This window comes from Pteropus medius, unplaced genomic scaffold, assembly GCF_902729225.1.
Source record: "Pteropus medius unplaced genomic scaffold, Ma_sr-lr_union100, whole genome shotgun sequence".
Classification (NCBI taxonomy): Eukaryota; Metazoa; Chordata; class Mammalia; order Chiroptera; family Pteropodidae; genus Pteropus; species Pteropus medius.
Genome location: NW_024354911.1, coordinates 325476 through 353249, shown reverse-complemented (window position 1 = coordinate 353249; position 27774 = coordinate 325476). Strand labels below are relative to the sequence as shown.

Genomic DNA, 27774 nt, shown 5'->3' with positions numbered 1-27774 from the left:
GTCATATAATATCGTATCACGTATAATGTTCTTTATAAATAAATAAAAGAAGGACTTATCTCATTCATGAAAGTGTTTAAAAAGCAAGATAGCAGAATTAAGGATTTAAGCCTAACATCTGATTAACTATAGGCTTATTCTGGGTGAACAAAGTCTATAGAAGACAAACTATAAAGAAGAGACAACACAGATGAACAGCATCAATATTATAATCACTGGGCAAATTATGACATGATCTGAAATATACTGAAATACACCAAAAGTGGTCACTCTCTCAAAATATGCCTTCTACTCCCTTCCTATAATGTCTGAGGGGCCACCATGGCATTGAAATATTGCTTTACTGTGAGTCTTAAAAGCTTTTCATTCTTAAGAAGTCTCTTTCTGTAATGTCACTACCTTTTTGTGACATTCTTTTAAGTCAGGGTCTCCCATCTGTTTATTCACCCAGCAATACTTATTGAACCACAACTGCAACAGGTGCCGTGTAAGACTCTGCAGAGGACAGTGACCGAGGCAGCTGTACTCCTTTCCTGAAGAGCTGACAATATAACCTCCCTTATTCCTACCTGAGGGCAACTAACTATACAGATGGAGTAGGGGAAATGCTAACAGCTGAGCAGGTAAAAGGAAAATGTCAGAATACTTTCTCTGATGCCCCGGGCTGGTTCTGTGGACAGTGCATAAAACATGTGGAAAGTCTGTGCCAGGGCAAGTGGTTTCTATACCAATTATTTCTAAGATAGTGTTATAGTCTTACAATTTCTCTCTTTTATTGTATAACTGTCTCTGCTCTGAGCACATTTCAGAAAAAAAAAATTTAAGTGAGCATTCAAGTAAAACAATAAAAATGTACTGTAGTGTGATCAAGTGGGTATTTTAATGATTTATAAATACGCTTCTAATATAGAAAATGCTCCACACTTCACAAGATGGGCTTGTTAGAAGTCAGATAAATTCATGAATCTGTGCATTCTCCTATTATATTTCTGTCCTGGGTTATTTTCTTTAAAATTTTTTATAGCTGCTTAAGAGATAATTTTAAGGAAAATACTTCAACGATTTTTTTTTTCATTTTAAATATCCATTTCAATATTGTAGAAATATTGAAAGGTATAATTCTCCTGTTCTTGTGCCTTGAAGAATCTTTTTGGGTTCATAATCTTTAGTACACTATATATTGAAAATGACATAAGTATGGTAGGTGTCCTGATACAAGGATTATCGGTTCAATGTGTTTTTCAAAGGTTCAATTAAGCACAGAGTAGCAGCCAACATCTTCCATCGCTCTGTGTGGGCTTGTATGACATTTTTTGATCCCTGCCAGTTCTGCCAACCATTGGCTTCTAAACTGGATCCATTAGAAGAGCCCTGGGGACTACAGGAGTGGCCCAAAGGGTTCTACCATGGCCCAGTGATGAGTGATGGGGAATGCTCAGCAAGGCTGACCCCAGGGCAGTGCCTGGCCACCCGCCCGAAGAAAGCAGTAATGGATGCTCAGAAATTAAGGCCCTAAGAGCCTTCTGCCCATGAGCAGCCTTACAGGCTGTAAAAAATTTGCTTGCAAATGTATTAATCATATGCATCTATCACATACAACTTTTCAGCCTTAGAATGAATGTTTTTTGTGAATTCAAAATTATTTTGCAAAAAATAGCATAGCTTAGTTGCTTTTAAACATCACTAGCAATTTGGTATTAGGAATAACGTGAACTATTTTGTACCAACACTATTTCTTCCTACCCCTGCCAATGGTTAAACTACAATATGCTTTATAAATCATGAATCATTTAAGAAAGTTATCTTATGACAGCTGCTTACACCTGGAAATGTAGTAAATACTTTGCTCACAACATTTACCAAAGACTAGTGAGGAAACACGCTGGACAGAGACCAGTTAGGCAGAACGAGGCTCCCAGGGATGTATAGGCTGGTGCCGGACCCCGGCGTAAGAACGAGTACCACTGGCACTGGAGCTGCCACGTATCTGCAGTGAAATGCAGCAGGTACACTGGCTGGGAAATCAGACAATGTTCGGTGGGGGAGGAGACTGCAGACTTGGAACTTTACAACAAGGAGTTTAAACGGCTGCCACAAGAGAAGGGCATTTTGAGCAGAGTGACCTCTTCACAAAGGCACTGAGGTGGGAGGATGTGGCACGTACTCAGTACAAGCAGGACACTGGGTGGAACTTGGCTGTGGTTTAGGAGAGGAGATGGTGAGAGAAGGGGAATCTGGGGAGTTGGGTCAGGGCCACACTGTGAGGGGACTTGAGTGTCAAAGTAAGGAAGAGAGACCAGTCTCCAGGCAAGGGGCGCCCAGGGGTAGGGGGATATATGCCTACCTACTGTGCATGAAAAGGACCCAGTAAGACCAGGGGTGAGGTGAGGGGATTTGTCTCAGAACACAGAATGGGTATCTATTGTCACATACTGTATCTGAAATGAAGATAACTAACAATCAGGAATGAGTTAAAATAGAGACATCTTTTGGAATTAGGCCAATTCCTGGAAGGTACCATAGTTGCAAGTGCATTTATCTCCTGATACACAATCAGGTTTGGTTTGTTTTCCTTTGTTTTCCCTTCTTTTCTAACCAGTTACTGTAAAATTTAGGTGGGGGTAGATTCCAGTAACTAACTTGGTGCTCACGGGAGAGTGCAGTGAGCTGGGTCTCCATCTTGCATGGACACAGCTTATCCAGGCTCTAGGAAGGAGGCCAAGTACCTTGCAGAGCTGTCTGTAGTCCTGAGTCCTCGTTCTTCCCCAGTCTGAGGTCAGAGAAGTGAGCTGTCCCTCCTTTCTCATGAGTGGTTAAAAAGACCTTCTTAGAAATCACACATGACAGACTGGTAGAGTAAAGACTCTTTTCATCCAGCAGTATCTAAAATCTATTCAGGTTTTTGTTTTCATTTTAAAAAATATAAAAAAGGAGACAAAAACTGTATAAGATTATATTGTACATATTAGCCTATTTTGAAACAGATTTGATATTTAAAACACTGATTTTTAAAATCAAAGGGAGTGATGTCAGCAAGATGAGAAACAAGAAATTTCAGGCCTCGTTCCCCAACCTCCAACATTAAATAAGCAACAATAAACTGACTAAAATAACATTATAGGAACTATGGAAATGAGTTGGAGATCTATAGTAACCAAGCAAATGTCCAATCAAAAAAAATCCACATTTACAATGCAGGAAATTTTGTGGCATTTTTATTCACCAGTGCAGTGTACTGCAGTGCAGTGCAGATTGAGGAAAGTAGCAGTCAGATCCCCAGCTCCGATGTGCAAACCTAAGAGAGCAGAGCAGACTGATCTGCAAGACCTGCAGGTTGCCTGAATGACTGGTCTCTGTGACAACTAACCCAGAGTTCAGATGACCAAATGTAGCTCAGATCTCAGAAAAGGGGAAGCCAAAGGAAACAGCAGGTACTATTATGAAAACAGTCTTGAAAGTAACTACAAATCCACAGACACCTGGGGCAAGAGATTATTGGTTGAGGAATACAATAGAAAGTTAAGGTCCCTAGAATAAGCAAGGGTGACACTGTTAAGAATACGAAGACATTTAAAAGTAGTCCTATAATGGTCTGATCAAGAAGGTGGAGTAGGTGAATGCTGTGCTTGTCTCCTCTCATGACCACATCAAAATCACAACTAGCTAATGAACACTCATTAAAAATCGCCTGGAGTCTAGATGAACAGAAGTCCTATAACTAAGAACATACAGAAGAAGCCACCTCAAAACTGGTTAGGGGGCAGAGACATGGAACAAGCTGGTCTCACACATTGGTGGCAATTAAAAATTGGGAGGGATCTCTCAGCTAAGGAGGTCCCCTCAGTGGAGCAAGGGGTCCCAACCTCAAACAAGGCTCCCCAGCCCAGAGCACCACTGTCAGGAAGAGAAGTCAGCAGAGTTAGTGCCTGAGTGAGACAGAGGGCTACGAGAGTCCCAGGTATTTCTCTTTGAGGGCCTGCACATGGACTTATTCATGGACTCACTCTCTCTTGGCTTGGGCATGGGGGCAGTGGCTCAAAGAGCATGTGAGACATATGAGGAGGAAATAAATTATTTGGCTTCAGGGAGAGGGCCAAAGAGACAGCTTTCTCTCAAACAGAAGTGCTGAAAGAGGCCACTTTTCCTTTGTTGGGCCTGCCCCCACACCATGCATGCAGACACAGGACTCCACCATATCTAAGTCTCCATCGCTTGGCTAATACCATTCATCCCACCCCGGTGATTCCCTGAGACTCTGCCCCATTCAACTTGAGGGCCCACCTAAGCCTCTTCCAGTGGCTTTTCCTGTCTTGGTTCATGCTGTGGGCTTTCCTCTGAAATCTCTCTCAAAGGTTCATAAACCCGAATAAGCAAAATCTGGCCTCTGTATGCCTTGTATTTCTTGCTGAGCAGCACCAAGCCCAGCACTAGAGGCAGCCAGTCTGATTTCCATCTTGGCCTCTCAAAGCACCTCCAAGCCCAGCATGGGTGGCAGCCATCTGCAAACTGCTTGGTGACTCATGCCAGGTGGCTCCAGGCAGGGCACAGCCTGCGGCTAAACTTGGCCTGAGGTGGGCACTCCCAAGAGGTAGCAGGATGGCATGCCCGGTGGTCAGCTTGTAATTGAGCAAGAATAAATCCTGGGGCTGCACCTGAAAACGACACCTAGAAAGCAGACTGGGCAGGCAACAGAGCCTTTTTAAAGCAAATCCTACTCCATAGGGTAAAACTCCGCACAATAAATCCTCCACTGTAGTCACCAGCCAGCACTCAGAACCAATCAGCCAGAGGGTTGATCCCTCCTGCTGACATGCAAACAGCAACCAAAGCTCAATTACAACAGGAGGGAACACACAATCCATCCAAGGGACACATCTGAAGCACCTGGCTCAAGTGACCAGGGAGATTGCACTACTGGGCCCCAAAGGACTCTTACTACATAACACCATGCTACTAAGACAGGAGACATAGCAACCCTGCCTAACACATAGAAACAAACACAGAGAGGCAGCTAAAGTGGTGAGACAAAGAAAGATGTTTCAAATGAAAGGACAGAAAAAGCTCCAGAAAAAGAACTCAACAAAATGGAGACAAGCAATCTACCAGATGCAGAGTTCAAAACACTGGTTATAAGGATGCTCAATGAACTTAGAGGAAAAGTAGATGAATAGAGAAAGAGCTTTAATAAGGAGATAGAAAATAGAAAAATGGCAATAGGAAACATAAAAAACAACTGGTCAGAAATGAAGAATACAATACCTGAAATGAAGAATACATCAGAGGGGATCAACAGATCAGATGAAGCAGAGTGTGAAATTAGAGATTTGGAAGAGAAGGTAGCAGAAAATACCCAATCAGAACAGCAATAAGAAAAAGAATCCAAAAAAAAAAAAAAATGAGGATAGTTTAAGGGACCTCTGGGACATCAAGTGTACCAATATTCACATCATAGGGGTACCAGAAAGAGAAGAGAGAAAGCAAGGAATCAAAAATCTATTTGAAGAAATAATGATGTAAAACTTCCCTACCCTTCCTTGCAAAGGAAGCGCAGACTCCATACAAGCCCAGGAAGCACAGAGAGTCAAAACAAGAGGAACCCAAGGAAGCTCATACCAAGATACATCATAATTAAAATGGCAAAGGTTAAAAGTAAAGAGAGAATCCTAAAAGCAGTAAGAAAAAAGAAACTAGTTACCTACAAGGGAGCTCCCATAAGATTGTCAGCTGGTTTCTCAAGAGAAACTTTGCAGGCCAGAAGGGATTGGAATGAAATATTCAAAGTGATGGAAATCCAGTACCTACAACCAAGATTACTCTACCTGGAAGAGCTATCATTTAGAATCTAAGGAACGATAAAGAGCTTCCCAGAAAAGATAAAGCTAAAGTAGTTCATCACCACCGAACCAGCATTATGAGAACGGTTAGAGGGACTTCTTTAGGAAGAAGAAAGAAAAAAGATAAAAAATACAAATCAAAAAATGGTAATAACTACATATCTATCAACAATTACTTTTGATGTAAATGGATTAAATGCTCTAATCAAAAGATAGGGTAGCTGAATGGATAAGAAAACAAGACTCTTACATATGCTGTCTATAATAGACTTACTTCAGATAGACACACAAACTGAAAGTGAAGAGATGGAAAAAGATACTTTATAAAAATGAAAATAAAACAAAAACAAAAAAAAAAGCTAGAGTATCTGAACAGACACTTCTCCCTAGAGGACATACAAATGGCCAACAAATATTTGAAAAGATGCTCAAAATTGCTAGCTATTAGGGAAATGCAAATCAAAACCACAATGAGATACCATCTCATCACCTGTTAGGGTAGCTATAAATAACAGCTCAAATAAGAACAAATGTTGGAGAGGATGCAGAGAAAAAGGAGCCCTCATACACTGCTGGTGGAACTGCAAATTGGTACGGCCACTATGGAAAACAGTAGGGAGGTTCCTCAAAAAACTAAGAATTGATCTACCATATGATCCAGCAATCTCTCTACTGAGTATTTACCCCAAAGACTTGAAGACTCATATCCGAAAAGATATTTGCACACTGATGTTCATAGCAGCATTATTCACAGTGGCCAGGACATGGAAGCAACCAAAATATCCTACAATAGATGATTAGATAAAGAAGCTATGGTACATATATATAATGGAATATTAGCCACAGAAGAGATGAAATACCGCCATTTGCGACAACATGGAAAGACCTCTAGTTAATCAGGCTAAGTGAAATAAGCCAGACAGAAAAGTTGAAAATCACATGATATCACTTATATGTGGGATATAAACCTAAAAGCAACAAATGAACAGGACAAACAAACAGAGACTCATGGACATGGAATATAGATTAGTGGGTTACCTGAGGGGCTAGGGGGAGGGGGAGAGGGGGGAGACAATTAGAGGGGGTCATATATAAGGGGGTAGGGGGAGGGTAAAGTGGGTAAAGGGGATCAAATATATGATAGCTGAAGGAAACTGAACTTTGGGTGGTAAACACACAATAGAATATACAGATGTCAAATTATAATGTACACCTGAAAATTATATAATTGTATTAAGCAATGTTACCTCAATAAACTTAATTAAAAGTTAAAAAATAAATAAATAAATAAAAGAAACAAAAAGCTGGGGTTGCAATGGTTATACCAGACAAAATAGAGTTTAAAATGAAGGCTATAATAAGAGGCAAAGAAGGACCCTGTAATCCCACTTCTGGGTATTTATCTGAAGAAACCCAAAACAGTACTTCAAAGGGACATGTGAATCCATATGTTTACTGAAGCCGTATTTACAATAGTCAAGATATGAAAGCAACCCAGGTGTCCACCAGTGAATTAATAGATAAGAAGAGGTGGCACATACATACAATGAAGTATTGCTCAGCCATAAAAAAAATGAAATCTTGCCACCTGAAACAACATGGATGGACCTAGAGAGTATTGTGCCGAGTGAAATAAGTAAGAGAGAGAAAGACAAATGCCATGATTTCACTTATATATGGAATCTAAAGAAAAAGAATAAATAAACAAACAAAACAGAAACAAACTCATAGGTATAGAGATAATTTTGATGATTACCAGATGAGAGGGGGGTGAAAAAGGGGAAGGGAATTAATACAAACTGGTAGTTACAAAATAGTCATAGGATATAAAGTATATCATAGAGAATATAGTCATAGTATTGTAATAACAATGTATGATGTCAGATGAGTACTAGATTTACTGGGGTGATCACTTCATAAATTACATAAATATCTGATCACAATGTTATACATCTGAAAGTAAAATAATATTGTATGCTAACTGCAATTAAAAAATAAAAAATATATATTATTTATAAAAAGTAGCCCGATAAATAGGTGAACTGGGAAAAAAGCACACACGGAGATTCTGACACTACACAAGTCTCAGAAGACCTTAAGACTTCACACTGAGCTAACTGTAACAGGTTTTCCCATGCATGAAGTCAGTATACAAAGATATAATATAACAAAAATATAATATTAAAACAAAATATCACAAGACATAAAACAAACAAACAAACAAACAAAAAAGCTCATTCAAAGGAATAAAATTAGTCTCCTGAAGAAAACCTTGAAGAAACAGTCATTGGACTTACTAGAAAAGGATTTTAAAACAACTATCTTAAATGTGCTCAAAAAGCTATTTTTGAGTTATAAAAGGAAAACGCACAAAAAGAACTAAAGGAAATCAAGAAAACAACATATGAACAGAATGAGAATATGAACAAATAAATTATAAAAAGAGTCAAATGGAAATTTTGGAGCTGAACAAATATAATGGAATTGAAAAATTTACTTGGGTTCAATGGCAGACACAAACAGGCAGAGGAAAGAATCAACAAATTTGAAGACAAATCATTTAAAAAGATTGAGTATGAGGAACAAAAAGAAAAAAGTATTTAAAAAATAAACTGGGCTTGTGGGACAACATCAAACAGATCGATATAGAAATTATGGGAGACCCAGATGGAAAAAGAGAAAGGAAAAAGATAGGGAGGACATCTGAAAAAATAATAGCCAAAAAATTCACAAATTGGAAGAATGACATAGATAGAGAAATACAAAAAGCTTAACAAACACCAACAAACCTGAATACAAAAAGACCCACCCAGCATGCATTTTAATCAAACTGAGCAAAAACAAAGACAAAGACAAAGGGAGACTCTCGAAAGCAGGAAACATGATTTATCACATATAAAGGGCCACTAATATTATCAGTGGATTTCTCAGAAAACATTGTAGGCAAGAAGATACTGGGATAATACATTTAAAGAGCTGGAAAAAAAAACAAACAGTCACTTGATAAATTTTTATTGGCAAAATTCTTGTACAAAACTGATGAAGAAATAAAGATATTTTCAGATAAACAAAAACTGATAAAATTAATTATCATTAGAACTGTCCTACACAAAATGCAAAAGTGAGTCCTTCGAGTTGACAAGAAAAGATGACAGATAGTAATTTAAAGCCATACCGAAATATCAAAATCTCCAGTCAAAATAAATATGTAGTCAATTATAAAACTAATATCAGGAGTATGGTGGAATGAGAGATGTCCCCAGATCTCTCTCCTTGAAATAACAATAAGTTGAACATCTAAAACTCAACGAATAACACCCAACCTGTACAGAAGCACGTCTGAGCAAGTGATTTGCAAATAAGAGCTAACACAGGTCAGAATCGTGGGAGTCAGGCAGTAGACTAGGAGAAACAAGGAAGCTGCCTTTTGCAGCTGAAGTTCCCTGCAGGAGGAGGGGGAGAAAGTGCAATGATCCCTGAACAGCCCTTGATCCCTGAACAGCCCTGCCTGACAGAGTTGTTGGCTCCACAGAGCAGCAGTGCCCAGGGATCAAGGCAGAAACCAAAACAAAGTGGGGATGGCAGAGAAACAACATCTGATCATTACCAGCCACAGGGCAAAATGCAAAGATGAGCAACAATCCCCATCCTCCAACCCACAAGGCACCACCTCCATATCTTCCAAGAGTGAACACCAGGGAAATCTTAGCAAATGCTACCAAAATTGTCGCTAACTCTGACAGGGATTGAGACTGAGGGTAGCAATTGTGATTGAATATTTAGAAGAAAAAAAGGAAATATTAAGGCTTTATATAAAGCAGGGATTCAAGAGGCTTAGATGCCACCTGCAGGAAACTAAAAGAAAAACACCTTATTAGCAACAGTCCAAAGAGAGATTTTTAATATATAGATTATATATATGCATTATATATATATATATAATATTATATACATATTTTTTTCTTAAAGCAGAATATACTTCCATTAATACCCAGGTGGAGAATTAGTCCATTAAACACTATGAACAACTATGACGACGAGAGAGCTCAGAATAAAAAAGAATTGCATCTCATGAACACAGATGCAAAATCTCCAGAAAATAAGCTTACAGACATAGAAATACGTGACTTAAATGACGGAGAATTCAGGATGGTATTTCTGAAAAAATGCAATGAGATCCAAAATTATTCATATAAATAATTCCAGAATTGAAAAAGCAACAAGATCAGCAGAATGAGATTTTCAGCAGGGAGAATGAAAACCTCAAAAAAAAAACAAATAGAACTTCGGGAAATGAAACACACAAAAAGAGAAGAATAAAATAGCAAGCTTGGGAAACAAAGTCGACCAAATAGAGTAAAGGATCTTCAGTGATACTGAAGACAGAAATCTAGAAATAAATTAAAAGAGAGAGACCAAAGAATAAAAAATAATGAAAGAGGAATACAAGAACTAGCTGACTCTATAGAAAGAACAACAAATACATGGAGATTAAATAAAATGCCTCTAAAGAATGACTGGGTCAGAGAAGAAATAAAAAGAGAGGTCAAGAAATACATAGAAATGAATGATAATGATAGTATAACATATCAAAACTTTTGGGACATGGCAAAAGCAGTAATACAGGGAAGTTCATATCACTACAGGCTTATCTCAAAAAACAAGAATGAAACCAAATAAACAACATAACACTTCATCTTAAAAACTTGAAAAGGAAGAACAAATGAAGCCTAAAGTCAGCAGAAAGAAATCATCAAAATTAGAGCAGAAATAAATGAAATTGAAAACAAACAAAAAACAATAGAAAAAAATAAATGCAATAAAGAGCAGATTCTTTGAGAAGGTTAATAAAATTGAAAAACCTGTGCTAGACTCACTAAATTAAAAAAAAGAAAAGACTCAAATAATCAAAATTAGGGATGAAAGAGGGGAAATTACGACAGACAATGCAGAAATACAAAGGATTATACAAGAATGCAATGAAAAAGTATGTAGCACCAAAATAAATAACCTAGAAGAAATGCACAAGTACCTAGAAAGATACAACCTTCCTAGACTGAATCAAGAACTTGAAAATCTAAATAGACCAATCAGCAGCATGGAAATTGAAACAATTATCAATAACCTACCAAAAAGTAAAGTCTAGGACCAGATGGCTTCACCAGTGAATTCTATCAGACAGTCAAAGAACATTTAATACCTATTCTCCTCAAACTCTTCCAAAAAATCAAAGAGAAGGCAATACTTCTCAACTCATTTTATGAGGCCAATATTACTCTGATACCAAACCCGGTAAAGATAACACACAAAAAAGAAAATTACAGACCAATATCTCTCATGAACACAGATGCAAAAACCCTAAATAAGATACTAGCGAACAGAATACAGCAACATATTAAAAAGTTTATACACTATAATTAAGTGAGCTTTATCCCAGGAGCACAGGGATGGGACAACACATGCAAATCGATTGATGTGATACACCATATAAACAAATTTTAAAATAAGAATCTTACGATCATTTCAATAGATGCTGAAAAAGCCTTTGACAAGATATAGCATCAATTTATGATCAAAACACAAAAAAATTGGTACAGAAGGAAAGTACCTTAACACAATAAAGGCCATATATGATAAACCCTTAGCCAACATTTTACTTAATGGTGAAAAACTAAAAACTTTTCCTCTAAGGTCAGAAACAAGACAAGGCTGTCCACTATTGCCACTGTTATTCAATGTAACATTGTAGGTCCTAATGAGTACAATCAGGCAAGAGAAAGACATAAAAGGCATCCAAATAGGAAATGAAGAAGTCAAACTTTCACTATTCATGGATGACACGATTCTCTATGTAAAAAATTCTAAAGATTCCACAAGAATACTACTAGAAAAAATAAGCAAAACGGTAAATTTTCTGGATACAAAATCAATGTTCGAAAATCCATAGCATTTCTATATACTGATAATGAAGTGTCAGAAAAAGTAGAAAAAAATCGTTATTTTTGCAATTGCAACAAAGAGAATAAAATACCTAGGAATAAATTTAACAAAACATGTGAAGGACCTATATAATAAAAATTACAAGACCCTATTAAAGGAAATTGAAGAATACACAAAGAAATGGAAAGATAGTCCATGTTCACGAATTGGAAGAATCAACATAGTTAAAATGACCTTATTACCTAAAGCATTATACGAATTTAATGTAATCTCCATGAAAATCCCAATAGCATTCTTTAAAGATATAGAACAAAAAATCATCAGATTTGTATGGAAGCACAAAAGGACTCTGAATAGACAAACTAATCCTGAGGAGTAAAAAAAAAAAAAGGTTAGAGGTATCACTCTGCCTGACTTCAGATCATACTACGAAGCATCAATAATCAAAACAGCATGGTATTGGCAGCAAAACAGCCACACGAACCACTGGAACAGAATCGAGAGTCCAGAAGTAAACCCATGCTTATACGGGTAAATAATTCTCAACAAAAGAACCAAAAACATACAATGGAGAAAGGAAAGCCTCTTCAATAAATGATGTTGGGAAAACTGAAAAGCCACCTGCAAAAGAATGAAACTAGACTGTTGTCTATCACCATACACCAAAATTAACTCAAAATGGATTAAAGACCTGAATATAAGACCTAAAACAATAAATTGCATAGAAGAAAACATAAGAACTAAACTCATGAACCTTGGACTTAAGGAGAATTTTATGAAATTGACCTCAAAGGCAAGGGAAGTAAAAGCAAAAATAGATGAATGAGACTATGTCAAGCTAAAAAACTTCTGCACAGCAAAAAAAACCATCACCAAGGTAAAGAGACAACCACCCGAATGGGAAATATATTTGCAAGCAACACCTAATAAGGGCCTAATATCCAAAACATACAATGAACTCATACAACCCAATAACTAAAAAAGATTCGATCCAATTAAAAAATGGGCACAGGGCATGAACAGACACTTCTCCCAAGAAGACATACAATGAACTCATACAACCCAATAACTAAAAAAGATTCGATCCAATTAAAAAATGGGCACAGGGCATGAACAGACACTTCTCCCAAGAAGACATACAAATGGCCAACGAACACGAAAAGATGCTCAATGTCACTTACCATTAGGGAAACACAAATCAAAACCACAATGAGATACCATCTCATACCTGTTAGAATAGTTGTTATCAACAAGGCAAGTGATAACAAATGTTGGAGAGGATGCAGAGAAAAAGGAACTCTCATACACTGTTGGTAGGACTGCAAATTGGTACAGTCACTATTGAAAATAGTATGGAAGTTCTTCAAAAAACTAAGAATGATCTACCATATGATCCAGCAATCCTTCTACTGGGTGTTTTCCCCAAAGACTTGAAAAAACATATATCCTAAAAGATATTTGCACACCGATATTCAAGCAGCATTATTTACAGTGGCCAGGACATGAAAGCAACCGAAATGTCCTACAATAGATGATTGGATAAAGAAGCTGTGATACATATATACAATGGAATATTACTCAGCCATTAGAAAAGATGAAATACTGCCATTTACAACAACATGGATAGACCTTGAGATAATCACACTAAGCAAAATAAGAAATAAGCCAGATAGAAAAAGTTGAAAACCAAATAATATCATTTATATGTGGGATATAAACCTAAAAGCAACAAATGAACAAGACAAAAAACAGAGACTGATGAACATGGACTACAAAGGGTAGGGAGAATAGGGGAGGTAGATAGGGTAAAGGGGATCAAATATGTGTTGACAGAAAGAAATCTCTGTATGGGAGGTGAATATACAATGCAATATATATATATATATATATATCTTATTGTTTAATTGTACACTTAAAACTTACTGGATTTTGTTAAACAGTGTCACCATAATAAAAAATAAAATATAGATAAATAAATAAATACTAGTATTACTGTAATTTTGTTTAGTAACTCTATTTTTTATTTTTCTATAGACTTGAAACACAAAAGTAAATAAAAAATCTACAAATCTATGTTAAAGGGTACAAAATACATAAAGATGTAATTTGCGACATCAGTAACATAAAGTTGGGGGGATCAACTATATCGAAAAAGACTTTCATATGTGATGACATTAAGTGTCAGTTTAAAATAAATTGTTATAACTTTAGGATGTTATATGTAATCCTAATAATCACACACAAAAATATCTATGAAATTTACAGAAAAAAAATGAGAAGAAAATCAAAATGTGTCACTCAGAAAAAGAATCAACTAAACACAAAGGAAGATAGTAAAGGAAGAAATGAGGAACAAGACATATAAGACATACAGACAAATAAAATGGCAATATTAAGTCTACTCCTACCAGTGATCGCTTTAAATTTTAAGCGGCTTAAACTCCCTAATAAAAAGAAATCGATTGGCAGAATGACAGCAAAAAGAAAAAAAAAAATCCAGTATCCAACTATATGCTATCTATAAGACACTCATTTTAGATCTAAAGACACAAGCATAGATTAAAAGTGAAAAAATAGAAAATGAGATTCCATGCAATTAGAAACAAAAGGAGAACAAGAATGGATATACTAATAACAGACAAAAGATACTGTCGAACTGTTTCAAGAGACAAAGAAGGACATCATATAATGATAAAAGTGTTAATTCGTCAGGAGGATATAAGAATTATATATGCACCCAACATCAGAGTACCTACATATATAAAGCAAAAATTGACAGAATTGAAGGGAGAAATAGATCTACGATAATAGAAGAAGACTTCTATACCACATTCTCAATAACAGAATAATCAGACCAAAGATCAATAAAAAAATTAGAAGATCTGAACAACAATACAAATCAATTTGTATTAACAGAGATGTATAAAACATCCCATCCAACAATAGCAGAATACACATTTTTCTCAAGTGGGCATGGAATATTGTCCATGATAGACTCAAAGTTAGGCCGTAAAACAAGTATAAAAAATTTTAGTATCATACAAAATTTAAAATCATACAAAGTATCTTTTCTGATCACAATGAAATGAAACTAAAAATAAACGTTAGAAGGAAAACTGGAAAAATCTATAAAAAGATGGAAATTAAACCATACGACGTTACATAACCAATGGGTCAAAGAAGAAATCACAAAGAAAATAAGAAAATATATTAAAACAAATGAAAATGAATATATAACTAACCAAAACTTATAAGATGCAGCAAAAGCAGTGCCAAGAGGGAAATTTATAGTTATAAATGCTTATATTTTTTAAAAAGAAAACATCTCAAAACCAGCAATCTAACTTTACACCTTGAGGAACTAGAAAAAGAACAAAATAAATCATAACATCAAAAGGAAGGAAATGATAAGGATTATAGCAGAGATAAATAAAATAGAGAATAAAAAATAATAGAGAAAATCTGTGAAACCAAGATTTAGTTCTTCGAAAAATCAACAAAATTGACAAACTTTTAGCTATTTCGATTAGGAAATAAAGAGATTTTATAGAAATAAAAAGAATTATGAGAGAGTACTCTGTCCAAAGAAATTCAAAGCAGGATCTCTAAGAGATATTTGCACACTATGTTTATTGCAGGATTATCCACAGTAGTCAAGAAGTGGAAGCAACCCAAGTGTCCACAAGTGTCCATTGATGGATGAATGGAAGTCAGTCTGTTTCAATTGGTTTAATAAAACACCACAGACTGGTTGGCTTATAGACAACAAAAATCTATTGGTCACAGTTCTGGGGACTTAACGTCTGAAATTAGGGTGCCTGTATGGTTGGGTGAGGGCACTCTTCTGGGTCTCTGACTTTCATTGTATCCTAATATGGCAGAAGAGAGTAAGGATCTCTCTGGAGTTTCTATTATAAGGTAGTAATCTCTTCACAAGGGTTATTCTACTCTCATGACTTAAGAATCTCACAAACGCCCCACCTACTAATACTTTTACCTTTGAGGTTTGAATTTCAACATATGCATTTGCTGGGACACAAATATTGAGGCCATAGCAACAGATAAACAAAATAGGATACATGCATATTGTGGAATATTATGCACCTTTAAAAAAGAGTGCAATCTTGTCAACTGCTAAAACACAGATGAACCTCAAGGACATTATGTTAATGAAAAAAGCCAGTCACAAAACGACAAATACTGTATGAATCCACTCATATGAAATATCTAAAGTAGTCAAAATCATAGAAACAGAAAGTAGAAAGGTGGTTGTCAAGGGCTGGAGGAAAGGAGAATGGAGAACTAATGGTTAGTGTGTTCAGAATTTCAGTTTTACAAGATGAAAAAGCTCTAGAAGTTTGTTGCACAACAATGTGAATACACTTAACACTACAGTACTATATGCTTAAAAATGGTTATAGTGGTAAAAGTAACATTATGTTTTTTTACAACAATAAAAAAAGCTATTTCATATTTCCCTCCTTTCAAAACCTAGTATTTGTTGAATAGCATCATATACATATACTTTTAAAAATGGCATTCATTGCAAACTTTTAGCCTCTGGCCCTTTACCAAGAGTGAGAAATGCTATTTATAATTTGTGTATCCTTCCAGAAATATTCCTAATATTTATATGGACACATATGTATATGTCCATTTTGGAAATTCCAAATTGGAGCACAAATACATTGCTTTTCCTTACTTTAAAAAATATTTCTAAAGCTCATTATCAATAAGTACATTTACCTCATTCTTTCCAAAGGAATGAATTTCATCTTATATTATTCATAAAATGGAAGTATTAATTTATTTTTGTGTTTATCTATTGACAATGAACTGGATCATGACCACAAACAACGATGTGATGAATTTTCTCATAGGCACTTTGCACACCTCCCAGCATTGCTGGAGGAAGTGACAGTATAGTGAGGAGACTTAAAGTGCAGCTCTTTTTGTATTGTCATCTTCAGAGCTCTGAATAGCAGGTGCTTTTATGTTTTGCCGCAATTGAGAAATAATTAAATAGTGGGTGCTTTTAGATACTTTAATTTTATAGAAATTGCCTTCCAAATGCTTTTACCATTTCATGCTCCTACCAGCATCTAGAGAGCCTGATTCCCCAGCCCTAAGGAATAGGTATCCCATCCTGTGTCACCTGAGTTTCACCTGTACAACTTAGCTCCAACATGAATCCTCTGCATTGTGGTGAGGTGGTTTGAGTGTGGACCCTACAGCCAAGACTACCTGGGTTCAAATTCCTGTGACATCATAACTAGCTCTATGATTTGAGGATAGTGAACATAAACTCTGCATGTCTCAGTTTCCTTACCTGAGAACTGGGCATAATAGGGCTGTTGTGAGGATATGTTGAATAAAGCACATGAAGTACTGCCTGACTAAGCACTCAGTATAGGTTAACTAATTCTTCTTACTGGTTTAATATTTTCCTATTAGTTGATTATGTTTTTAACCTTAGTTTTATGCTAAGTGGTATGCAATGATATCATAGATCTGATGTGCTCTTCACATTTTATTTCTATTATGTTTCTTCACTAATCTTTGCATTCATATGCTAATATTAACAATATTAATTAGTATAATAACATTAAGTAGATTTAAGCTTTACAATGCATTTTCCAAACTTATGGTAATAATTCCCTTTATCACTATTCATTTTAGCAATTGCTGTGGCTATTCTTGCATGCAAAAATTTCAATAAAATTTAGAAGAATCTCATTTTATTTCTGGGTTAATTTAGGGTAAGTACACATTACATTACCAAGTCCAGATATCCAAGGATGGGGATTAATCCCAGTCTTCTTAGATGCCCCTTAGTCGTGTTTGAAATATTTTTTGGACTATTTCTTATTGATTTTATTGTTTGTGGTTCTATTATAAATGAAGTTCATGTTTCCTTTGTTTTTTTGGTTAAGGTAAGGAGAGAAATTAATTAATTTTGGAAATTATTCTCATAAAGAGGTACATTCTGAATTATTTTATTCTTTAATGATTTCTCCTGAGTTTTATGTTTTCAAAGAGCAAATAATTTTTTTTTCTAATTTTTATGCCTCTTGTATTATTTCCTCTTTCTGAAAGCACTTAAAAACTTGTGCAAATGAGGACAGAGACTTAGGAAGCAAGGCCTAAAACATTCACTTTTTAAGGTCATAGGGAATAAGTGTTTTAAAAATCTCTATTTTCTCAAAAATAAAGAACCTCCAAATTGATTCTCTCTGGAACTAAGTTATAAGATAAGAAGTAGAAGTCTAGGAATTTATCCCAACATGAAGAAAAAATAGGGAAAGGACTATTTCTTACCTAAGAAACATAACTCCTTTATGAAGACAACTATAGTCTCAGGAACTCACCACAAAAACTTTGCAAAATGCTGATCTAGACTATTTCAAATTGATAGACAGGCATCTATTTCATATCAGTGTTAATACTGATTCCTGATCAATAATGAAAAACAAAATAAATCTGGATCCTTACCTCACACCTTAAATAGGCATGAAATAGATTAAACAGAGGCAAGCAACCTACAGCCCAGGGCCAAATCCAGGTGGCTGTGTGTTTTTGTAAAGTTTTATTGGAATACAGCCATACTCATTCATTCATATATTGCCTGTAGCTGCTTTCAAATGACAAAAGAATAGTTGAATAGTCACAACAGAGACTGCTTGGTCTACAAAACTGAAAATATTTACTATCTGTCCCTTCTACAGAAAAAGTTGTCTGCCCCCTCATCTAAATCAATATTTCTCAGTCTGAGATCTTTAAAAATGCTTGGATGGCATCCAACTTCTCGACTGATGCCCAAACCTGACTGCTCTGAAAGTTTAAGGTTTGCTGTTCAGAAATTCTTATCTAAGAATTTTGAGACTGTGATAATATATTTTTTAAAATAATCAAAGCCTGTCATCCCTTTTGCAAGATTTTATTTATTTTATTATTGCTTATGTCTATACAAATTTATAAAATATGTTCTGCATCAAAGGCAGAAAATTATTTTAATTGCAAGTGGCATGGTACTGCAAAGTGCATAAACTATAGTCGTTATGGAGAACTGTGCACACAGCAGTGTACTAAACCACTAAACCTCTACCAAGGGGCATTTTCTCAAGACCCAGCCACTTGAATCTTTTTTGTCAAAATTATAGACCCAGGAAATGGCCTATGGAGAGCCTGAAGAACACACCATATTTGCACATTCTATATGTTTACATTATGTGTGCAAGTTGTAGAGTTTGTAGAGTACGACTGTCATTCCATACTAGACCACTATTACTACAACATCCTATTAAGTTGCAATGGGATAGGAAGAACTTCCATGAAATCCTGATGGAGATGCTCCCTGAGCTGACCTGTTTTCCACCTTTCTGAAACTTGGCTTATCAGCATTTCCTTTCAATAAGTGTGCTGCCAGAGTACCTTTTTGTGTAAGAATTTAATTTTTCCATCATTCATTTTTCTTGCTTAAAACAAAATAATAATAATTTTTGTGCTCTCCCAAATGAATAAAAACATCCTACAGAAGCTAATTGTTCCACAACTCTGCCATATGCCATTCATATTACTGTTTATGATCTATTTTTTCATAAAATATCTCCTAATTTTCATATACATCTAGTAACACCACTTCTGCAACCACTTCCTTATATAAAAAGTAAAGCCGTAATTTGTAATTTATCTTATGATTTGCTATTTATCTCGTTACATATTTAAAATTCTATTTGTCTACCATATCCCTTTCTCCCAACCTGATGACATGTGGCAGTTCACATGAGAGCAAAATTGTTACTTTTGCAAAGCAGTAAAGTAGGTACAAAGGACATAAAGAACCATAGTCCCTGACTCTAGAATTGATATGAAGTAGGCCTGAAATGGATATAGTAAAACAAGTGCAATATGTGAGAAACGAAAATGAAAAGTCCATGGAACAGGAAAGAAAGGGAGTGTCTGAGCAGTTTAGTACAGAGTGATACTGTTTGTTTTGGGGAGGTAATCCAGAGAGGAAGGGAGGATGTCCCACATAGAGAGCAGCATCCCCGACAGCGACGGCTATTACAGAACCCATGGCCTGCAGGGAGCCCTCTGTTACTTTGTGGTCACAGCTCAGAAGGCCCATTCACTTCTCTGCCTCAATCTTTCCAGCTACTGTACAGGTTTTCTACACATCAAGTTTATTGTCACCAAGACCTGCAATTTTAAGGACAAATAGGACCTCCTCTCTCTTGGATTCAGTAGGGCTTCATTCTTGTACAACTTAGTGGGGAAGAGCTATTAAGCCTCTTGTTAACTTAGATTTAAAAGCTTCCATCACATACGCAGTATCCATGGCTGCATAAGTTTTCTGTGTCCCTTAACCAACCATGCAGTTTGAGGTCTACTTGAGAATAACTTTTCCTTAATTCAACAACCCTTAATTGAGAAACTGTAGACCTGGCCGTTTGGGGAGATCAATTCCTAACTTAATAGCTCTCAGAGCTGAGAGAGGGAGACACGTATAGAAAACCAAACTGTGGTCCACAATGGTGAGTGCAATCATCAAGGCTTTCCACATACAAAGTAGGGATCAAAGCCTCTGTGAGATGAGGTGAAGTGTTAGAAAGGAGACTACCATGTCCTCTTTGGTACACAGAAGTTATCAACACAGAATTGTTAAAATGAAATATCGCCCTCGTTCTACCCAAAATCAACCAGTCTAAGAGCCAAATTTGGAATTGGTGAGCCTGGAGTTGGCACAGGCCTTAATATCTGAGCCGACAGACCCTGCAGACCCTTCTCTGTAACCCCTACATGAGGTGAGGCTGCAGGAAGGCAGTGGAAGAGCTCAAGCACTCACAACCACATGGAATATTGTCAGATCCTGGGCCACTCTCGCTCCCAAGGAACTCTCATGCTCACCAGGGATGCTCACAGACCCCAGACCCCAGATGGTGAATGGAGACCAAAGCCGCCCCCAACTGGGTCCAGAGCCCCCAATGGGAGCTCAGACCCCATATTAGGTTGGATTTAAGTTTACTGGTTTGCAAAGTCTATCTCACAAAATTCTGATAATCCACCAAGGAGTCACAGTATATCTATCTAATCTTTGCTGATTTATACGCAGGGAAACAGTAGAAAATAAGCATTAGTGAAATTTGTCAGTAATCACTGATATATTGTGTTGCTCACTTTAATGCTGTCCTGTGATCCTCAGCAGGACTCTGGACATTTTCTGACTTAGTTGGGCAGGACTTGCACACACATTTTCCAACTATGCATGCTCACCATCAAGCATTGTCAAGCCACATGGTTCCAAAGTGATCAATGAAAACCATAAATTTTCACATCTTGTGGGAAATGTGCATGTTCTTCGACCTTGGGCAGACAGGGACACTTCCTCCCTACATTTCCAGTGAGGACACTTAATCTGTACAACAAGAGTGTGTATATCTTGATATAGTGTTTCCCTTAATATGAGATAGCAATGCCTTTTCTGTCATTTAAAACATGTCCCTGTATTTCCAGTAAAATAAAAAAAAAACCTCTTCCTTTTGGGAAAGATTTCATAATTCTGAATATTTGTTAAATTTACTTGGTTGGTTTTGCATATAAATCCAGGTCAGCCATGGAGGCAGTCACTCATCAGGAAGAAATAGCAACATGAAACATCATATCTTTACTGAACAAACATATCGTTACTGGACAGTGTAAATTTTTAAAAATCAGTCTATTTGGATAACTGACATTCAGTCAGTGGTTGGTTCTGTAGCTCCCAAATCCCTTAGCCAAAGATTTTTGTGACCAGCTATATTTCAATTTTAGAATTTTGGGGAATTTAGAGAGGTACACATTGTGATTCATATATTAATTAACAGCTCCATGAAAAACACATAGCAAAGCACATGGACACTTGCCCAATCCCATGCCCATTTCCAGTAAGGAGTTATGAAAAACCTTTTTCTCAGAGTTTTTTTTTTTTCTTTTAAATTTGGAATTATAGTTAAAAGAGTGTTGACAGGTATTAACAAACAAAGTTGGCGCAGACAGTAGACTCAGATGAACAATAAAAAAACTAGGACTGGGAGAGTATTCACAAAACTTTAAGGCCTGAGAATGAGTGTTTGATTTGGACTTTTTATAAAAGCCGAAGTAGGCCTCCTGAGAATTAAATGAATGCATACATAGTCTTTCCTCTTGTGGGCAAGAGTTATGGCAGTGAGGCCACAAGCCAAAGAGGCTGCGATGAGTGAGAGCCATACTAGCCAGGGCAGGGCAGAAGCTTGTCGTGGGGATGACCCTAGCCACAGAAACTGTGAACAAGTGCTCAAGTACCCCTGCAACATGACTCTATATGATTCTTGAAAATATCATCAGAGCCAGTGAGAAACATGTGTTTGATAGGTAGGGATACCAAATGCAGAAAGAAAAAATCAGAGATGTATAGATACAGTGTGGTAGTCAGAATGGTCCCAAAGATGTCCAGATCCTAATGTCTGCAACCTGTGAATATATTACTTTGCATGGCAGATGATTAAGATTAGAAAGACTATCTTGGACTACCCAGGTAAATCCAGTCTAATCACATCAGCCCTTTAGAGAATTTTCTCCAGCTGAAAGCAGAAGAGAAAATCAAAGAGATGTGGCAGAGAATGAGAATGAGGCTGCTGGAGCGGGTCATGAAAAAAGCATAGGGATGTACAAAATCTCTAGGAGCAAAGGCCAGCCCCCAGGACAGCCTGCAGGGAATCAAGATCTGTCCTACACTCGCACAGAAGTAAATGAATGTGTGTTGAAGAATTAGCAGGGCAGTCCTGGCCTGCTTGCAAAGTTAGCTCATTCTCAAGATCCTAATGATAAGAGTGGCTTATGGTGCCTAATGTTTGTGCAAACAGTATGCTTTATCTCAACACCTGCCTACCTCTGGGAGTCTGAAATTTTGGTACTCGTAAGGCAGAAGATGCCTACGTAACCAGCCCCAATAAATACCTGGGCTCTGAGTCTCTAATGAGCTTCCCTAGTTGGCGGCATTTCACGCAGGTTACTATAATTCATTGTCGGAGGAATTAAGTGCATTTTGTGTAACTTCGCTGGAAGAAGACTCATGGAAGCTCGTGCCTGGTTTCCTCTAGACTTCACTCCAAGCACCTTTTTTCCTTTGTTCATTTTGCTTTGTATGCTTTTGCTGTAATAAATCATAGCTATGAGTGTGACTGCACACTGGTCCTGTGAGTCTTCAGTGAATCACGGAACCTGAGGAGGGACCTGGGGATTACCAGACAACTTGGAGAAGTCTTCCTCAGAGCCCCCAAGAAAAAAAAATGCAGCCCTGCCAACACCCTGCACAGAGGACCCAGCCAGGTCTATGGACTTTATACCTATAGAAACAATGACATAATAACTCTGTTTTGTATTAGGCCAATAAGGGCATGGTGATTTGTTATAGCAGCCTAGCAACCATCTAAACTATATTATTAATAATAAGAAAGTAGTTTTATCTGCATCTAACAAATCTTCAGGCCACATCCCTCCTTCAGTGGCCCCACTGCCACTGCAAACACTGTACAGATGTTCACAGCACTGTAATTTGAGAGTCCCTCATTCAGAGCAGACTATGATTTAAAGGTATGAAATGATAAATATGTAGCATATTACATATATTTTAATATTCTAAAAGTTAAGTAAACAAAATTTAAATCTCCTAGAAGAAGCATGGATATGTATGTAATAAAAAGTAGGAAATACGTCACTGATGCAAAATACAGCTGACCCTTGAACTACGTGGGAGTTAGGGGTACTGACCCCCCTCATAGTTGAAAATTCCCATATAGCTTTTGACTCCCCAGAAACTATAGTAGTCCCTCGGTATCCACAGGGAATTGGTTCCAGGACCCCCACAGATTCCAAAATCCACAGATGCTCAAGTCCCTTATATAAAATGGTGTAGATTAATGTAGACGGTCCACCCTCTATATCCATGGACTCCTAACCGTGGTTTGAAAATGACACAGATATTTATTGAAAAAAATCCACATATAAATGGACCTGCACAGCTCAAACCCGTGTCGTCCAAGGGCCAACTGTAATTTAAAGTAGTTATGATTCCAAAGGATCCCAAAGATCTAGAGTCCATGAAGTCCAGGGGGCCACATGGTGTCCAAGTTCCCATGGGGACAGCACATTTGACCCTCAGCACATCCTCCACAGGGAGATTCTCCATCACATGTGGTTTTAAATGTTCAGGGTATTTCGGAAATCTCACTTACTTAAAGGACATAGAAGAATGAATTCACTTTATTAAACAATGCTGAGGCAATACAAACTACTGTTATTGAACAAAAATAAAGTAGGTTGTATGTGACTTATTTATTCCCTAGACTTCACACTGTTAAAAGGAATAATGGGAAGACTTTTTCAATATTTCACTACATTATAAATTGGTTTACTTATTTCGTAAATTATATACAATGTATTTTAAAATGTCACATGTTTTACATTCACTTGGAAACCTTTTCAAGTAATTTAGGAGGCTCCATTTCTATACACGATTCAATAGATTTGCAGCAACATGCAGTAATTGGCATAATTTATACTGTGACAGACTGCTTCTCAGTAAAGAAACATACCCAGAGGCTTTCTTCTCGTCGATATTGCTTCCAGTTCCTCCCACCATCACTGAACATCAGGAGATAGTTGGTTACCCAGTCAGAGCTCCCGTATCTTCCCTGGGTGGCCACAGCTGTGACCTCCATTCTCTCTCCAAGGTCAATCTGCAGCCACTGGTATTTATTTGACACAAATGGGGTCCATCCACCAGCTCCTTTTTGTGGAAATAGAAAGGAGAAAAAATGGTAAGGAGAAAAAAATATTTTAAATCTGTATTAGCCTATAAGAATGTGAATGTTTTCATAAATGAAATTTATGAAAATCATAGTTTCAAATTCTGGAATATATAACCCCCTTATAATTATACACACACACATCCACACACAATAAAAACACAGATTGAGTGTAATTGGATGAAGCCCTACATTAATTGCTTTAGTTTTTAGCTCATAATTCCTGACTCTCTGGTGTTCTAGAGTCCCATTAAGTACTTAACGCAACAGGTAGACAACCAAACACCATGCCATTACATCAGTGCCTGAACTAGTGTTTTTACTGGCCATTATGCATGATTGCCCTTTGTTGGACACAAAGGTAACTATTCAGACCATGGTAGAACTAGAAAACCTTAATTCTGGATTGCTGACATTAGGAAATACAAGCTGAACGCTGGGATAACAAAGATATTATGGTGTAGCCCTACACTCAAGGTATTTACAGACTCATAGAAGAAGCAGACATTTCAAAGAACAATTCAATATGCAATGTGGCAGGGGTGGAGGTGAAGGGGAGATAGAGTTCTGAGAGGGCAGTAGGAAGGGTGAGAGACAGCCTGGATCAAGTGAAAGATAATTTCTGAGGTTTTCAAGATAATAGGTGCAGAGCAGAAATTACTGTGTTTTGGTTTGTCTAGGCCTGTAAGAAACAGAATAATTAGAGGTATCTGAGGATCTCTTGTTGATGTATCTTGTACTTTCAGTTTAAAAAAAACAAGAGTTTTGAATTTGAATTTAGCTTTGTTATATTGAATTTCCTAATTTTAAATTAATGTAAATTATATATATATGGAAATAAGTTTGAAAAGCATTCTATAACTGATAGTTTGCTAATTACCCATGTCTAGAAAATAATAGTTTCTTGGAAACTATCCCTAATATGACAGAATCGGCTTTAAAAAAAAAATCACTATTCTGACACTTACCTTGAGGGTCTGATAATAAGGTCTGACATTTTAGATAACATTTATTATCTTCCAGTAGGAGCTATTATTGGCACCATGCCCTGTTTGCTGAAGCCATTATGACCAAGCCAAGTGGAGAGTTTATGTCAAGAGGTATGTGACATGGTTTCAAGATGGCTTATAGGGAAATGGAAGTGGGGCGCTTACACCAGGGCACAGAAATATCACTCGGAGGTGGGAGATCTGTTCCCTCACTACATCTTCCAAACAGGGCTACACACACAATCTTTAGTAAAATCTAAAGCTTACAAGTTATTTAGAACTCTTTCTAAGGTTTCCTCATTTTCTGCATTAAATCTTTGTTCATAAATTCAGTATTTTCCTCTCAATGTATCATAAGCACAATGTCTATTCCTTTAATCCAGAATCTTAAATAGGCTGCAATTTTGGTTGTTCTATAATGCACTTTTTAACTTTTCATTTTGAAATAATTTACAGAAGAATTGTAAGGATGGTATAGAGAATTCCCAACTTCCTTTTACCCAGCTTCCCCTGATGTTAACATCTTATATAACTATAGTATTTTTTATCTAAGCTAAGCTATTAACACTGGTACAATATTAATGAAATGATACTTTATTTTGATTTTTCCAGTTTATCCATTAACTTCCTTTTCTTGTTCTAGGATTCGAACCAAGATTCCACATTGCATTTAGTCACTGTATCTCCTTAGTGTCCTCCAATCTATTTTTCAGTCTTTCCTGGTCTTTAATGACAAGATTGGCTATCACCTAACATCTTCCTGCCAACTTCTACTGTTTTGTCCAGGGTCCCGTCTAATGTTTGATAAATAGGAAGTCCTTCTGGGTTCTACCTGGGAGTGAACTAATAGACCTTGGTAACATCACTCTGCTGCTGCCCATACTTTATTATTATTGCCCCAAAAGTTAAAAGTAGGTGCTGGCATTTAGCTAATTGTTTTAACTTAGAGGTTCTACTTTTGAAACTTTATATAAATCAGTTTAAATCTCTCAGAAGCTACTAATTATCCTGTATTCTGGCTCATACTAGTTAGTATTAAAGTTCTAAAAATGTACTGATACACTTTCACTATCTTTCTTGGTCACTTTTAATTTCTTGAAGCCAAGAGATATCATTAACACAGGTGGTACCTTTGTTAATGATAGCAAAGTGGAGTAAAAAGTGTCGGCATGTCTCCAGCATGTGGCCCTGGGACCGGCCTCTCCCACAGGTACAGCTACATCTCTGCCGACCAGCCTTTAACATCTGCAGGTAATCAACACGGAATACTTCACATCCCTTACCTGTGGTAAGGAGGTACTACTGGTATGCAAATTAAGCTATTTGATTAACTAGATACTCTGATAAAGTAATGAAATTTCAGAATCCCCTGTGCTATGGGGCAATTTATTTCAGCAGGATAACATAGCCACAGTAATCTCTAGTCCCCTGCTGGGTGGTGACAGAAGCTGCTGTGCATGTACTGATGCCTCTTTTTTTAATATTTAATACAATGTCCAATGGAGAGAGTAGGAAATACACAATCACAACCTGAGAACTGTGAGGGAGCATGAAGTAGTTTTACTGACTGGTATGGGAGACCTACTGTTGTGTAACGGAAAACAAATCAAAATACACCAACACAATGTTAGAAGGGGTGTGCTTGAGCACAGCCACCTCTACAAACAGCAGTGTGGATCGTGGGTCTTAATCAGATCAGCCTGCATTACTACATGGTGCTAATCTTCAGTAATCTCTACATGGGAACCAACATCCCCGGAAACAGAACCGAGAGGTTCATAATTACTATTCTGGAGTCACCAATGCTTAACACACAAGAAAAGCACCTGACCCAACCACAGCTCTTCCACTTCCTGTACCACAGACTACCTTACTCCACTGCCACCCTCCTCCCTCCCACCTCAGTCTGTTAGCTGAATAAAGCTCACAATTTACACAAAAGAAAACATGTCCAGAGGGCCCAGCTTGCACAGAACAAGGTTCCAGAGCCAGGGAGGTCACCGAATACAAAACATCCCTCCTGCTCTTAAGGTAAGTGTGACAGATATGCAGAGAGGATGCAACAAGATATGTGAAACACCTAGTACTTTCCCTCCCATACACTTGTCATGGACACGCTGGCAGGTGTCACTGCCATTGCTTCCAGGTGAAGGCAGGCCTCCAGCAGGGTGTTGTACTTTTCAGTCA

The 27774-nt window shown here is 37.0% G+C and overlaps 1 protein-coding gene across 1 annotated transcript in view; it reads right to left on the bottom strand.

Annotated features, from left to right (window-relative positions):
• Positions 1-27774, bottom strand: part of LOC120597864 (contactin-associated protein-like 3) — a 194060-nt gene that overhangs the window by 142490 nt on the left and 23796 nt on the right. The window contains exon 3 of the mRNA XM_039856539.1: positions 24386-24579. Within this exon, the coding sequence (XP_039712473.1) occupies positions 24386-24579 (194 nt within the window). The remainder of the gene's footprint in view (positions 1-24385; positions 24580-27774) is intronic.